Source organism: Neolamprologus multifasciatus, chromosome 11 (genome assembly GCF_963576455.1).
Source record: "Neolamprologus multifasciatus chromosome 11, fNeoMul1.2, whole genome shotgun sequence".
Classification (NCBI taxonomy): domain Eukaryota; kingdom Metazoa; phylum Chordata; class Actinopteri; order Cichliformes; family Cichlidae; genus Neolamprologus; species Neolamprologus multifasciatus.
This window is the reverse complement of record NC_140449.1, coordinates 35161189-35173041: the sequence shown is the minus strand read 5'-3', so window position 1 is coordinate 35173041 and position 11853 is coordinate 35161189. Positions and strand designations below refer to the sequence as shown.

Below are 11853 nucleotides of genomic sequence, written 5' to 3'. Positions count from 1 at the left end.
CATCACATGCTTCAGTCTGTGGAACCAATGAGCCGGTTCATGTTTGTGTTGGTTGGGGAACTCCGACTCCTTTCTTTGTGTGCGCAGTTCGATGTCATGCACAAACCTGTGTTCAAACTTTATTGTGAAAGTCTGTGTCTACGTCCCTTTTTTTAGGAATTTGAAACAATTTTACTTTGATGTGAACAGAAGCTGGTTGGACTCATCGAAAACATAAAAATCTACTGAAGAAGAACTCAAATCTAAACGTGGATTCTTCTTCTGCTGTACATTTTATCAAAGAAAATGTTAGGCTGTGTTTTTAAAAATACCATTAAATATTTTTTTCATGTGACTGTAAATCACCTCTTTACTCAGAACACAAATCCCTTCGTGCGTGCATCAGGAGGGCGTGAAAGTGCCAAATGTCCGCTGTGGAAATCCCGCGAGACTTTGATCGTTGTCTTATTGAAATTTCTCGGTAGGCTGAAAATCGTGCGGTGGGACAAACCGCTTTTAAACAAAATGATTAAATGTAAACTTTTAGGTGCACGAGGAGAGACTTCGAGAGTCTTAGAGTCGATGATAAAAAGCTCACATATTTGTCTGCATGATTTATACAGCAAATATGGCCTCGAGAGATCCAGTAACGAATAAAGATCAGATATCTTGGTCTAAATTTGGAAATTAATCCAACTTTGATAACAAATTAAATGATTTGTTGAGGAAAATAATAATCAGTTAAGTTCTGCGGCTGCTGAAGAAAAACAGGAAGAATGAGGTTGTTTAGCTGGGAGCCAGCAGGTGGAGCCAAAGAGGCAGAAACGAAGCTCGTCGTTTAATCGACGCACTCTGCAGCACATAGTCTTTCCCCACTGAGACGAACCCAGCTGCACAAATCTCTGCAGATTTTCACACGATGCAAAAATGTCCCAATAACTGAAAAATGAGACAGAGACACCCTCGATGTCCCCTCACTTCAAAACAGGTCAGATGGTATAAAAGCAGAAAGGTTGTAAACAACAGAGAAAGGTCATTATACCATTATACCACCCCACCCACCAATGCAGAGTGGTGCAAAAATGTCCTAAACTGTTCCCACAGTTAGTGAAAGCCCTGAAATACCCTCAAAAAGACACCGACACAAGCACGTACACAAAGATGCTCATATCTGCCTCCATATCTGCCTCGTTACTGCTGTAATAAGACTCCAGATAAGACCCTCCACCAAGCACGGGCTGCAGTCAGACTGTGACTCACAGCTCCGAAGCCCCGCCCACACGGGGTACATAAGCCGGCGGTCTGAAGCGGCGCCTCCAGATCTTTGGCATCTATTGTCAGCAAACCTGAACCGATTCCTGATGGTGGTACAGGAGAAAAGTCGTTTGGAGGCGATGGAGGGAAACCAGCAGAGGGTGGAGGTGAACATCCTGCTGCTCGGAGCTCACAATGTCGGCAAGTCCGGTGAGTAAAGATCAAACTGGCTCATTTCCAGAATATTTCACGTTTGCTTACAGAACGTTTTCATGTTGATTCGTTAGAAATATCCTCCTCTTCGTGTTTCTCTTCTCGTATTTTCACTTCATTTCTAGTTTTCTAGCTCAAATGTTGCTCAGAGGAAGCAGCTCTGTGTCATCCATGAACATATTTCAATGTACGGATTTCTGTTTTCTTTGATCTAATGATCTTTTCTCTCTGTGCAGCTCTCACCGTCAGATTTCTGACCAGGAGATTCATCAGCGAGTACGGCGACATCGGTGAGAACGTCTGTGTTCACATGCTCCGACTGATCGAAGTAATTATTCAGTGTCACTACTATGAATATTTATTCTTCCCCTTTATCTCTTGTTCTTTCAGAGTCAGTTTACAGCCGCGTTGACAGAATTGATGGGCAGGAGATCTGCTTCAACATCTGGGACTCTCAGTATGCACAGGTAGGTCTCCACCTGGCTGCACCTCGCACACACACAGGTGTATTTCCAGCTCTTTAAAATGTGATCCTTTATATTAAAACACCTTTTTGGTTCCCAAATTGTGGCTGAGCAAACAGATTTGAAAGATATAATAAACGTCAGTGCTAAAGATGCAGCGGGTACCACACATGCACGGTTATGCTTATGAGGAGTAGTTAGAATTAGGGATGCAACGATACCAATTTTTTCAAACCGATACGATACCGATACTTGGATCTGAGTACTTGCCGATACAGAGTACAAAAACCGATACTTCTACCACACACACACAAGTGCAGTTAATTGGAAGACAGGTTTTATTTTATTCTCTGCCGATAAAAAATAAAATCTTAATAAAAATGACCACAAAAAAATTTCAAGTGAAAAATAAGCACTTCTGTTAAATTATTGCAGCGTCTCCACATTGTAATTTTACAAAATATCACTGAACTGTTGCCACTGTCTCGAGCTTTCAGAATAATAAATAAACACTTCTGTTTGGAATAAAATAAATACAAATTAGGTTTGCGAATAAAATAAACTTTTAAATTATTGCAGTTATTGCGGTCTACACTGCTGACATTTTGTTTAGCCTAGCTACAGCAGCCTCCAGTTTCTCTTTTTTATCTGGAGCCGCCAGTCTCACTCGTCTAACCCTGTGCCTGTTTAGCGCAGGATGTCCCCCTAGTGGCCAATCTAAAAAACTACAACAGAAATGACAAGCCACCCTCTGATTAATGAAATAAGTTGGTATCGGTTCATGGTATCGGTTAACTTTTACGAGTATGAGTACACACACATTTTACAGTATCGGCCCCAATACCAGTATCGGTATCGGTGCATTCCTAGTTAGAATACATCAGTATCCATGGTGATTAAAGGGCATCTTAAATCTGAGATAAACATGATTAATAAAATAAACATGGGGAAAGTGTTTGCTAAGGTCATAGGTCAAGTGTCTCCAATAGAGCTCTATACCAAAGAACGTCAGAAGAGTCGCCCCCTGATGGTCAATAGACAGAATGCAGACTGAGGACCAATCGTTTATATCGAGCGTGTGGTTAGTTTAGTTCGACAGATTAGTTTGGGGAACCTTTTTGCATAAATTTGCATATTAACACCATAAATAATGATGTGAGCATGAATTTTAGAGTTTGTGCGTTTGCTTTCTCCACAGCCCGGAGAGAAGAGTTCCTCCGTCAGCGACAAACAGCTGCAGTGGGCTGACGGGATGATCCTCGTCTACAACATGTGCGATCGCAGCAGCTTCGACGTTGTCCAGCAGCAGCTGCAGCAGATACGTCGAAGCAGGAAGCCGTCCTCTGTCCCCATCATCATCGTGGCAAACAAACGCGACCTGCAGCGGCACCGCAGCGTCTCTGGCGAGGAGGGACGGTTGCTCGCCCTGTCCCAACAGTGTGGCTTCTTCGAGGTGTCCGCGGCGGAGACGTACCACGGCGTCCTGCTGGTGTTTCACCGCCTGGTCGACCTCGTGAAAGAGACGCGAGCTATAAGAAAAAGCACGGCCGGCGTCCGAGGGATCGTCAGGAGCGTGTCTGCAGTGTTTGCAAAGAAACGGGCAGAGTAGACTCAACGTGCAAAGGTTGTTTTTGCTCATTCTGATGAGATGAAAACGTCAGATGCCTCCTGAGTGAAGTCAAAGGTCAGATACGAGACGGGCTGAGGAGGTTGAGAGAACGATTCTTTGTTGGAAGGTCGACGGTAAAGCTGGTCAGAGAAAAGTTGTTTCAGAATAAAGAGGAGCAGCTGGAGCTGAAGACCTTTAGCTCAGCTAGCAGGCGATGAATATCTCGGCACTTATCAGACACTGACAAAGTTTCTTCCTCAGAGGATGAATCCTATTTACACAGGTGGTCCTCTGACTCTTACATTAGCCGCACAGGCAGGATGGAGTTCAAACTTCCATCCGATGAGCTGACGAACTCTTCCAGCACCGAAGAGCGTGATGTAACCTCCTCTGATTAAATTCTGGTAACCATTCTATCGAACCAATAGTGTTGTAATAGGGCCGACATTATGTGCTCCATTCTTTGGTTTGTGACCAAACATGTGCAAAAACACTGACTGTAGCATTAGCTTTGTGTATAGTCTTTAGCATGCTACGGTAGCAAGCGTGCACTAAATTTGCATTGTTTCAGAAAATATTTTAAAAACTCAACGAATTCTCAAGTTCCCCTTGAAACATCGGAAATCATCAGAACTCTGCAGCCTGGTGGGAATGTCGGACGTCTTTGTGTAGTCTGAAGGTTTTGTGTGTCAGAGCTAATTACATTTCTGTTGGATTAAAAAACTGGTTTAGATGTGAACTCGCTCACTGACTGACGATCAGCGTTTTTTCTGGCTGTGATTTCAAACAGGTTATCAGGTTCTCCAGACACTAAACCTACGCCATCATGGACCTGCAGGAATGCTGGGTTCAGTCTGTTTTTAGCTCCTGGATGAACGAGTGGCCCGCCGTCAGCTGACCCCAGCTCTCTGGGATATATGAGAACAAAAGAACCTATCTGTACTGTAAAATTAATGTTTCTTTTTGTACATAAATCTATTTATTCATATCAGTGTTGTACAGAAACTTCACCCCTGAAATTCAAACCTGAATAAACAACATGAACCAAAGTCACTGTTCAGTCCTCTGAGGTTTGACGAAGCTTTTATTTGAACTTGTGGCTCAGTCAGAAACACTTTCAGATCATCGTTTACATAAGTGGTTTCATACAGACAAGCGTGACAACCATAAAACCAATGATAACTTCTAAATGATCAAAACTATATTAATTAAAAGAGATTAAATGAGTTTCAGCAAATTTCTCTCCAAATAAAACGGGTCACTTCCTAACAGGTTTAAACGTGCTCGATATTTTGGACAATTACAACCACCACTGATCACTTTGACTAGATTCTACTGCATCTGTTTTTTTTACATAATAAAGTTCAGAGCTTAGCGAACATTCGTCTACCCAACAAGTCTCGGTATCAAACCCATCCACACATCTCCAACCAACAACACAGAGCCTTCATCACTACTTTGCATCAGTGCTTGATTATCAGGAGCAAAACACAAAATAACATCATAACCAAGCTGCACGTTGACCAAAAAAACAAAACACAGCTTTCAGTCACATCTCATCAACTCTGTGACTGGAAAAAGGTTATGAAATGTGGTTAAAGGCTTTTCTTCTACAAAGCAAAGCAGATTATGAACAGCATACATTTAACATATTGGAAAGAATTCTGAAATCCTGGTCGTGTCCAAATTCATGGGCTGCATCCTCCTGAGGATCCGGCCTTCGCGGTCTACGTGGGCCGGGTCCTCAGAAGGTCGGGTAGGTCGGAAGTAAACGGCTGGGGAAATTGGACGGTCTAGCCTTCAGATTAGCGTCACCGCTGTCTCGGTGGAGTTTAATAAACTCGGCCGTCTGCTCCTTGCTATCTAAAATATAACAGGACACTGGAGTAAACTCTCGACCGTCTCACACTTCTGTTTAATCAGTTTTCTGTTTAACCCGGGGGATTAATAAAGTTTTATCTAATCTAATAACGTTAATCTCAGCCAAGCCGATTTACTCACGAACAAATAAAACACTGAAAAAAGCCCAACAACAACATTTTTAGGTTGTCTAAGTGACTTATATATTACGTTTAACCCGAGTAGCGAAACTCCGCGGTGATCTGAAAATGATGTGCTGTTGTGCCGTTCTCGGCGGCTTCAGTGACCCTCGAGCTCCGGCGAGCTATCGAGCTGGTGGGTAGCACACGTCTCCGAAAACGTCGAAGCACTTTTGCAAATATGTGGTGTCTTGATAAACCGAGCAGATATTTGATGTTTACACAGCTACTTTCTCACCTGAAAATATGTTAAAAGTTTATTTTGTGACCCAGAAAGATTAGTATGAGTAATTTTAAAACTTAGTAGCGGCAGCCATTGTTGAAACTGGAGTTTGGCTGGGCCGCGCTATGAATTCTGGGATATGGTAGGCCACGAAGGACACACCCGACCCATCCTTCAAATTTGGGGAAAAGGAGGACGCATTTGTCGGCTGCATTCAGAGGAGTCTACGAATTTGGACAGCCTTCGGCGCGTCGCTGTGACGTAATCGGTCTACAAATGCGGCCTCAGGAGGAAGCAGCCCATGAATTTGGACACGACCAAATATAGAACATTTTCTGCTAAATGTGAAACAGATCTGGGATTATTTGGGACCTTGTGGCTCGACATTAAACCCGATTAAACCTAATGACAGAGTTTTCTCTGGATTTACATTGATGCAGGTTGATACTCTAGATTCATGTGACGGTGTTTTTTTGGGAGGTGTCCCACATGAATCGGTCTTGGGCCCTTTTTTATTTCTTCTGTCTTAAAAACCTGAGGTGGCTGGCTGTAATCGCTCAGGGGTCGGGGTCAAAGGCCGCGGTCGGTGGGGGATAAGGGTGGGGTCAAACCTCAGCGTGGTGTTTAATAGTCGGTTGTTTCTGTAGCGTTGGCAGCATTTTCGGAGGAGTTGGGGGTCAGGTACTCGAAGGCCTTCTGGCTCTGGGAGACGAACTGTTTGAGCGGGGCGAGGAGCAGCTCGGCGGCAGATGGCCGTCGAAGGGCGGCGCCTTCGGAAGGGAGGGGCATGACCTCCACCTCTGGGGCTTGAGGCTCCTTCAGACTCGAGCGACGACAGCCATTGGTTGGGTCGGGGCTCACAGGACCCCCGGAACCTCGTGCGGCGCGGGAATACAGGCTCCGGCGGCGGCGAGGACGGCCGTCCATGGCCTTCAGGAAGAGGCTGTTACTGGAGCCGCGACGAGACGAGTTGTCGGATACAAGCTCCTCTTGGTTCAAGAATTCCTCCACCTCCTGAGGAGATGGCTTCTGCAGCTGAAAACAAATGGGGAGTGGAGTTGGAAATTCGACATGTCTCAGGTGTGTTGCAGGTGTGTTGCAGATGCTGTCTACTCACCATGTTGTAAAGGGGTGTGGTGTTGAACACGAACTGAAGGGTGATCTTGGTCACTTCCCTCAGCTCTTGAAGCAGCCCCTGGATTTGGAGGGGTACTCCTCGGACCTGACGAACCACACGCAGCTCCGCCAACATGGTCGCCCGAACTCTGACCGCATTCAGAGAGGCCTCTCTGAGGGCCTCTGCTTGGTACACCAGCGCCACCAGGAGGCCCTGCAGGAATTGCAGCAGGTCGCCGGACAACTTGAGGACCTGAAGCAAACCAACCTGCAGGGAACAGGTGCTGTTGTTAGAACATCCATGAATCTTGTGTCTCTTCAGCAGTAAATGTACTCAAATAGTGAATGAACTCGGAAGAATTCAACTTTTTCACTCCTCTAGCTGCTTTGTTCTTCAGCTTCTGTCTTCTCCTTTAACTTTTCTGTTAGTAGCATAAACATGACCCATCATGGACAGGTGCAGTGGACCTATGCATGGCTAACACATTCAACAATTTTGAGACCAGGAGGAGACACAAACCCAACCTCATGGGGTCATAAGCTACTCCCAGTCCCAGTTCCAAGCCTGGATCGCACGATCTGATATCCTCGTGTTGGTGTTGTTCCCAGATCATCATACTAAAGGTTGTTCCAGGATCAACATTGCAAGTGACCAATCAGAATGTTGTGATGTCATACTTTTGCGACTTCGGGAAAAACCGGCATAAAACAAAAAACTGTACTTAAGCTGCGAGAAACCGCCTTTGTCCGCCGATCAACGGACCCTAACCCTGACCCTTTAATAAACGCTAAGCAGAATTGATATTGTCCTTGCAACATTGGAATTTCATAAATGCACGAATGGGTTGGTGCGCAAAAGAATAACATCACAATAATGTGATTGGTCACTTGCAATGTTGAACCTGGAACAACATTTTCATGATGATCTGGTGTAGTGAAACACTGTGCTACTGTTCAGTGGGGCCTCTCTGCACTTTCCTTAAATCTGTAATAAGTGAGTGCCATACCCGAACTGGGACACTCGTGTCCTTTCTTTGGCATAAACTCTCCGTAAACCTCTCAGAGTTCACGGAGACAGCAAATTTTCTGGGACACAACGGGGGAGAAAAATTGGACCGGTACCAGCTGGAAGCAGAGCGACACGTGAGGACGCGGAAAGCAACGCGTGAGGAGGGATTGCTCAGGAACAAAGATGGCAGGAACAGCAGGAAAGAGATCAGGGCCCGTCTGTCACACGTCCCCAAATGTAATCAGTGATGCGTTTATTTTGTGGAGGAAAAGCACTGAATTAACTACACTCACATGTGAAAGGACTCCAGTTTGTGCTGGTATTTAGAAGAACCACGCCTCCAGCTGAATGCTTCTTTTGAAGACTATAAACTAATAAAAAATATCCTGTTTCAGGATCACAGTGACAAAAAGACGCAGGGGAGATAATCTGGTCCATAAACCTGGAATTTGGGCTCTTAGATGATAAAAACATCCGTTCATTTATTTCCTGCCTGTAAACTCGTGGTAACACTGCATTATGTGGATGAAAGTTCAGCACTTTACACTGATTGTTTCCTGTCCGACGTTCAGATTTCCCCCTACCTGCAGTAGCCGCACACACAGACAACCTTCCATCCCATCATCCTTTATGTGAAACATCATTTCCTTTCTCATTTTTCTTACTTCCCTCGCCACCTTCTCTTCTATACTTGCTGTTTCCTTCTGCGCTCACTTTTTCTCTTCCTTGCCTCGTCTGCATTTACTTCGTCTCTGCAGGTTAAACACTCAGGGCTCACCGAGAGACAAAACTCTGTCTAATTTTGGGCCAATGTAATTGCATATAACATACATACAACACAAACTGCAGATACGTTTGGATGCTGTGTAAAATGTAAACAAAGAATGAACGCAATAATTTGCACATCTCATAAACTCATTCGAACTGAGATATTTTACTATTTCATGAAAAGTATTCACAGCAAAAAAGTTGGGAGAAAAGCAAGTGGTGCTAAAAATAAACAGCAGGAGGAACATTTTATGCTTCCAGTCTTTGGAGTGACAGCTGACTGAGCATCAGCCGACCAATCAGAGACAAGCCAGGATGTGCAACGAGATATTTACGCAGAGATTGTTGTCGTTGTTTTTCTCTCCGAATACAAAATGTTCTCAGGTCTGTCCTGGGAAATTTGGGGTTCGGGTATTTGGGTCAAACAGAGACAGCGGGCCGTGACCTGTGCTGCTGACAAACAGCCACTTGAACACGTGAGCGCACAGCGACAGGCTAATGAGGCGGCTGATTGCTGCTGACACAACAACATGTTGACCAGCTCACCTGCAGAGACACGTCCTCATTAGTCTGAATGAAACAGGACGGCTGCGCCCACGGACGAGCCTCGGAAATGTGACCAGCCTGTGCTTATAGGTCACACTGTGGAGGAGATGAGAGGCTTTTGCAGGGTCACTGCGGCGTGCCTTTCACAGGACGCCCAGATACCAGCAAGAAGAAACAAACGGCTCACCGGTGAAGTAAAAACACCACAGACGCCTTTCATGGTTCACAGGGGAAAGGATAGAGTTCAGTGTTTCCTCACACCAAAGATGCTTTTGATGAAAGACTCATTAAAACTCACAGAGCTGAAACACTTCAGGGCATCCAACTCGTTTTATCGTTTTTTCTGGCCTTGACTAACTTCACTCCTCACTACTTCTCACGACGCTTCAGTTCAGAAGGCTGCACCAAAACTGTGAAGGTCTTTGCTTTCCCGTGGTGCTGTACGCAGTAATGGTGCTATCAAAGCAGCAACACGTAGAGCTTCAGCAGCAGGTCTAATTCAATCAGTTTTACAACAACAGACACCTCGAGGCGTTTTATACGGTAAGATGGAGACCTACAATAACACTGGACGCAGTCAGGGTTTGGCTCAGTGATCGGGACGACGTAATGCACAAACACAATCTAGACAAACATTGTCACCTTTCTGCCTTTCATTCAAATAACTTCACAATCCTCTGTGTGCATCTTTACACACACACACACACGTTGGGTATTCATATCGTTGTGGGGACATCTAAGTATAGTAAACTTCCAATTTTTGGTCTCCACAAAGATTCAATTTAGTTTTATTTACACAGCGCCAAATTACAACAAAAGTCGCCTCAAGGTGCTTTATATTGTCAGGTAGATCCTACAATAACACATACAGAGAAAAACCCAGCAATCATATGACCCCCTATGAACAAGCACTTTGGCGACAGTGGGAAGGAAAAACTCCCTTTTAACAGGAAGAAACCTCCGGCAGAACCAGGCTCAGGGAGGGGCGGGGCCATCTGCTGTGATTGGTTGGGGTGAGAGAAGGAAGACAGGATAAAGACTTGCTGTGGAAGAGAGAGTGTGGTCGTGTCCAAATTCATGGGCTGCATCCTCCTGAGGACCCGGCCGGGTCTACGTGGGCCGGGTCCTCAGAAGGTCGGGTAGGCTGGAAGTAAACGGCTGGGGAAACGGGACGGTTTAGCCTTCAGATTAGTGTCACCGCTGTCTCGGTGGAGTTTAATAAACTCAGCCGTCTGCTCCTTGCTGTCTAAAATATAACAGGACACTGGAGTAAACTCTCGACCGTCTCATACTTCTGTTTAATCAGTTTTCTGTTTGACGTTTAGTCAGCTGTGTAAAAACCAAGGAGGATTAATAAAGTTTTATTTTATCTAATCTAATAACTTTAATCTCAGCCAAACCGATTTACTCACGAACAAATAAAACACTGAAAAAAGCCCAACAATAACATTTTTAGGTTGTCTAAGTGACTTATATATTACGTTTAACCCGAGCAGCGAAAGTCCGCGGTGATCTGAACATGACGTGCCGGGAGTTGTGCCGTTCTCGGCGGCTTCAGTGACCCTCGAGCTCTCGGCGAGCTATCGAGCTGGTGGGTAGCAGACATCTCTGAAAACGTCGAAGCACTTTTGAAAATATGTGATATCTTGATAAACCGAGCAGATATTTGATGTTTACACAGCTACTTTCTCTCCTGAAAATATGTTAAAAGTTTATTTTGTGACCCAGAAAGATTAGTAAGAGTAATTTTAAAACTTAGTAGCGGCAGCCATTGTTGGAAATGGAGTTTGGCTGGGCCGCGCTATGAATTCTGGGATATGGTGGGCCACGAAGGACACACCCGACCCATCCTTCAAATTCGGGGAAAAGGAGGACGCATTTGTCGGCTGCATTCGGAGGAGTCTACGAATTTGGACAGCCTTCGGCGCGTCACTGTGACGTAATCAGTCTACAAATGCGGCCTCAGGAGGAAGCAGCCCATGAATTTGGACAGAGATTAATAACAGATATGATTCAATACAGAGAGGTCTGTTAACACATAGTGAGTGAGAAAGGTGACTGGAAAGGAAAAACTCAGTGCATCATGGGAATCCCCCGGCAGCCTACATCTATTGCAGCATAACTAAGGAGGATTCAGGGTCACCTGGTCCAGCCCTAACTATATGCTTTAGCAAAAAGGAAAGTTTGAAGCCTAATCTTGAAAGTAGAAGATATAAATATCAAGATGTGTTTTGAGTGCGAATTATCATTTGCATTAAAGAAAAAATTGGATTAATGGTTTAGGAATGATCTAAACTCATGAGTTTAAAGGTACTGAAGTGAAGGTAAATGGTAAATGGACTGGTTCTTATATAGCGCTTTTCTACTCTTCTGAGCACTCAAAGCGCTTTACACAACTTGTGCATTCACCCATTCACACCCATTCACACAAGCACATTGATCTAAGTGCTTTCTAAGTAACATTCACACACATTCATACTCCGATGGATGCATCGGAGAGCAATTTTGGGGTTAATATCTTGCCCAAGGATATTTGGCATGCAGACTAGGGGAAGCCAGGAATCGAACCACCAACCTTCCGATCAGTAGATGACCTGCTCTACCACCTGAGCTACAGCCACCCCATGGCCATT

At 44.8% G+C, this 11853-nt stretch overlaps 2 protein-coding genes across 2 annotated transcripts in view; one reads left to right on the top strand and one right to left on the bottom strand.

Annotated features, from left to right (window-relative positions):
* The first annotated feature begins 1061 nt into the window (after positions 1-1061).
* Positions 1062-4568, top strand: LOC146509174 (ras-like protein family member 11B). Its single transcript, XM_085176406.1, has 4 exons — positions 1062-1443; positions 1683-1736; positions 1837-1913; positions 3109-4568. Exons 1-4 carry the CDS (start codon positions 1341-1343, stop codon positions 3517-3519), a joined length of 645 nt encoding a protein of 214 aa, XP_085032532.1. The 5' UTR covers positions 1062-1340; the 3' UTR covers positions 3520-4568.
* Positions 4569-4585: 17 nt separating this feature from the next.
* The window catches only part of plin6 (perilipin 6), a 17713-nt gene continuing 10445 nt past the window's right edge, over positions 4586-11853 (bottom strand). The window contains exons 7-8 of the mRNA XM_085176365.1: positions 6899-7165; positions 4586-6816 (exon numbers count right to left, since the gene is read on the bottom strand). Of these exons, the coding sequence (XP_085032491.1) occupies positions 6406-6816; positions 6899-7165 (678 nt within the window). The 3' untranslated portion in view covers positions 4586-6405. The remainder of the gene's footprint in view (positions 6817-6898; positions 7166-11853) is intronic.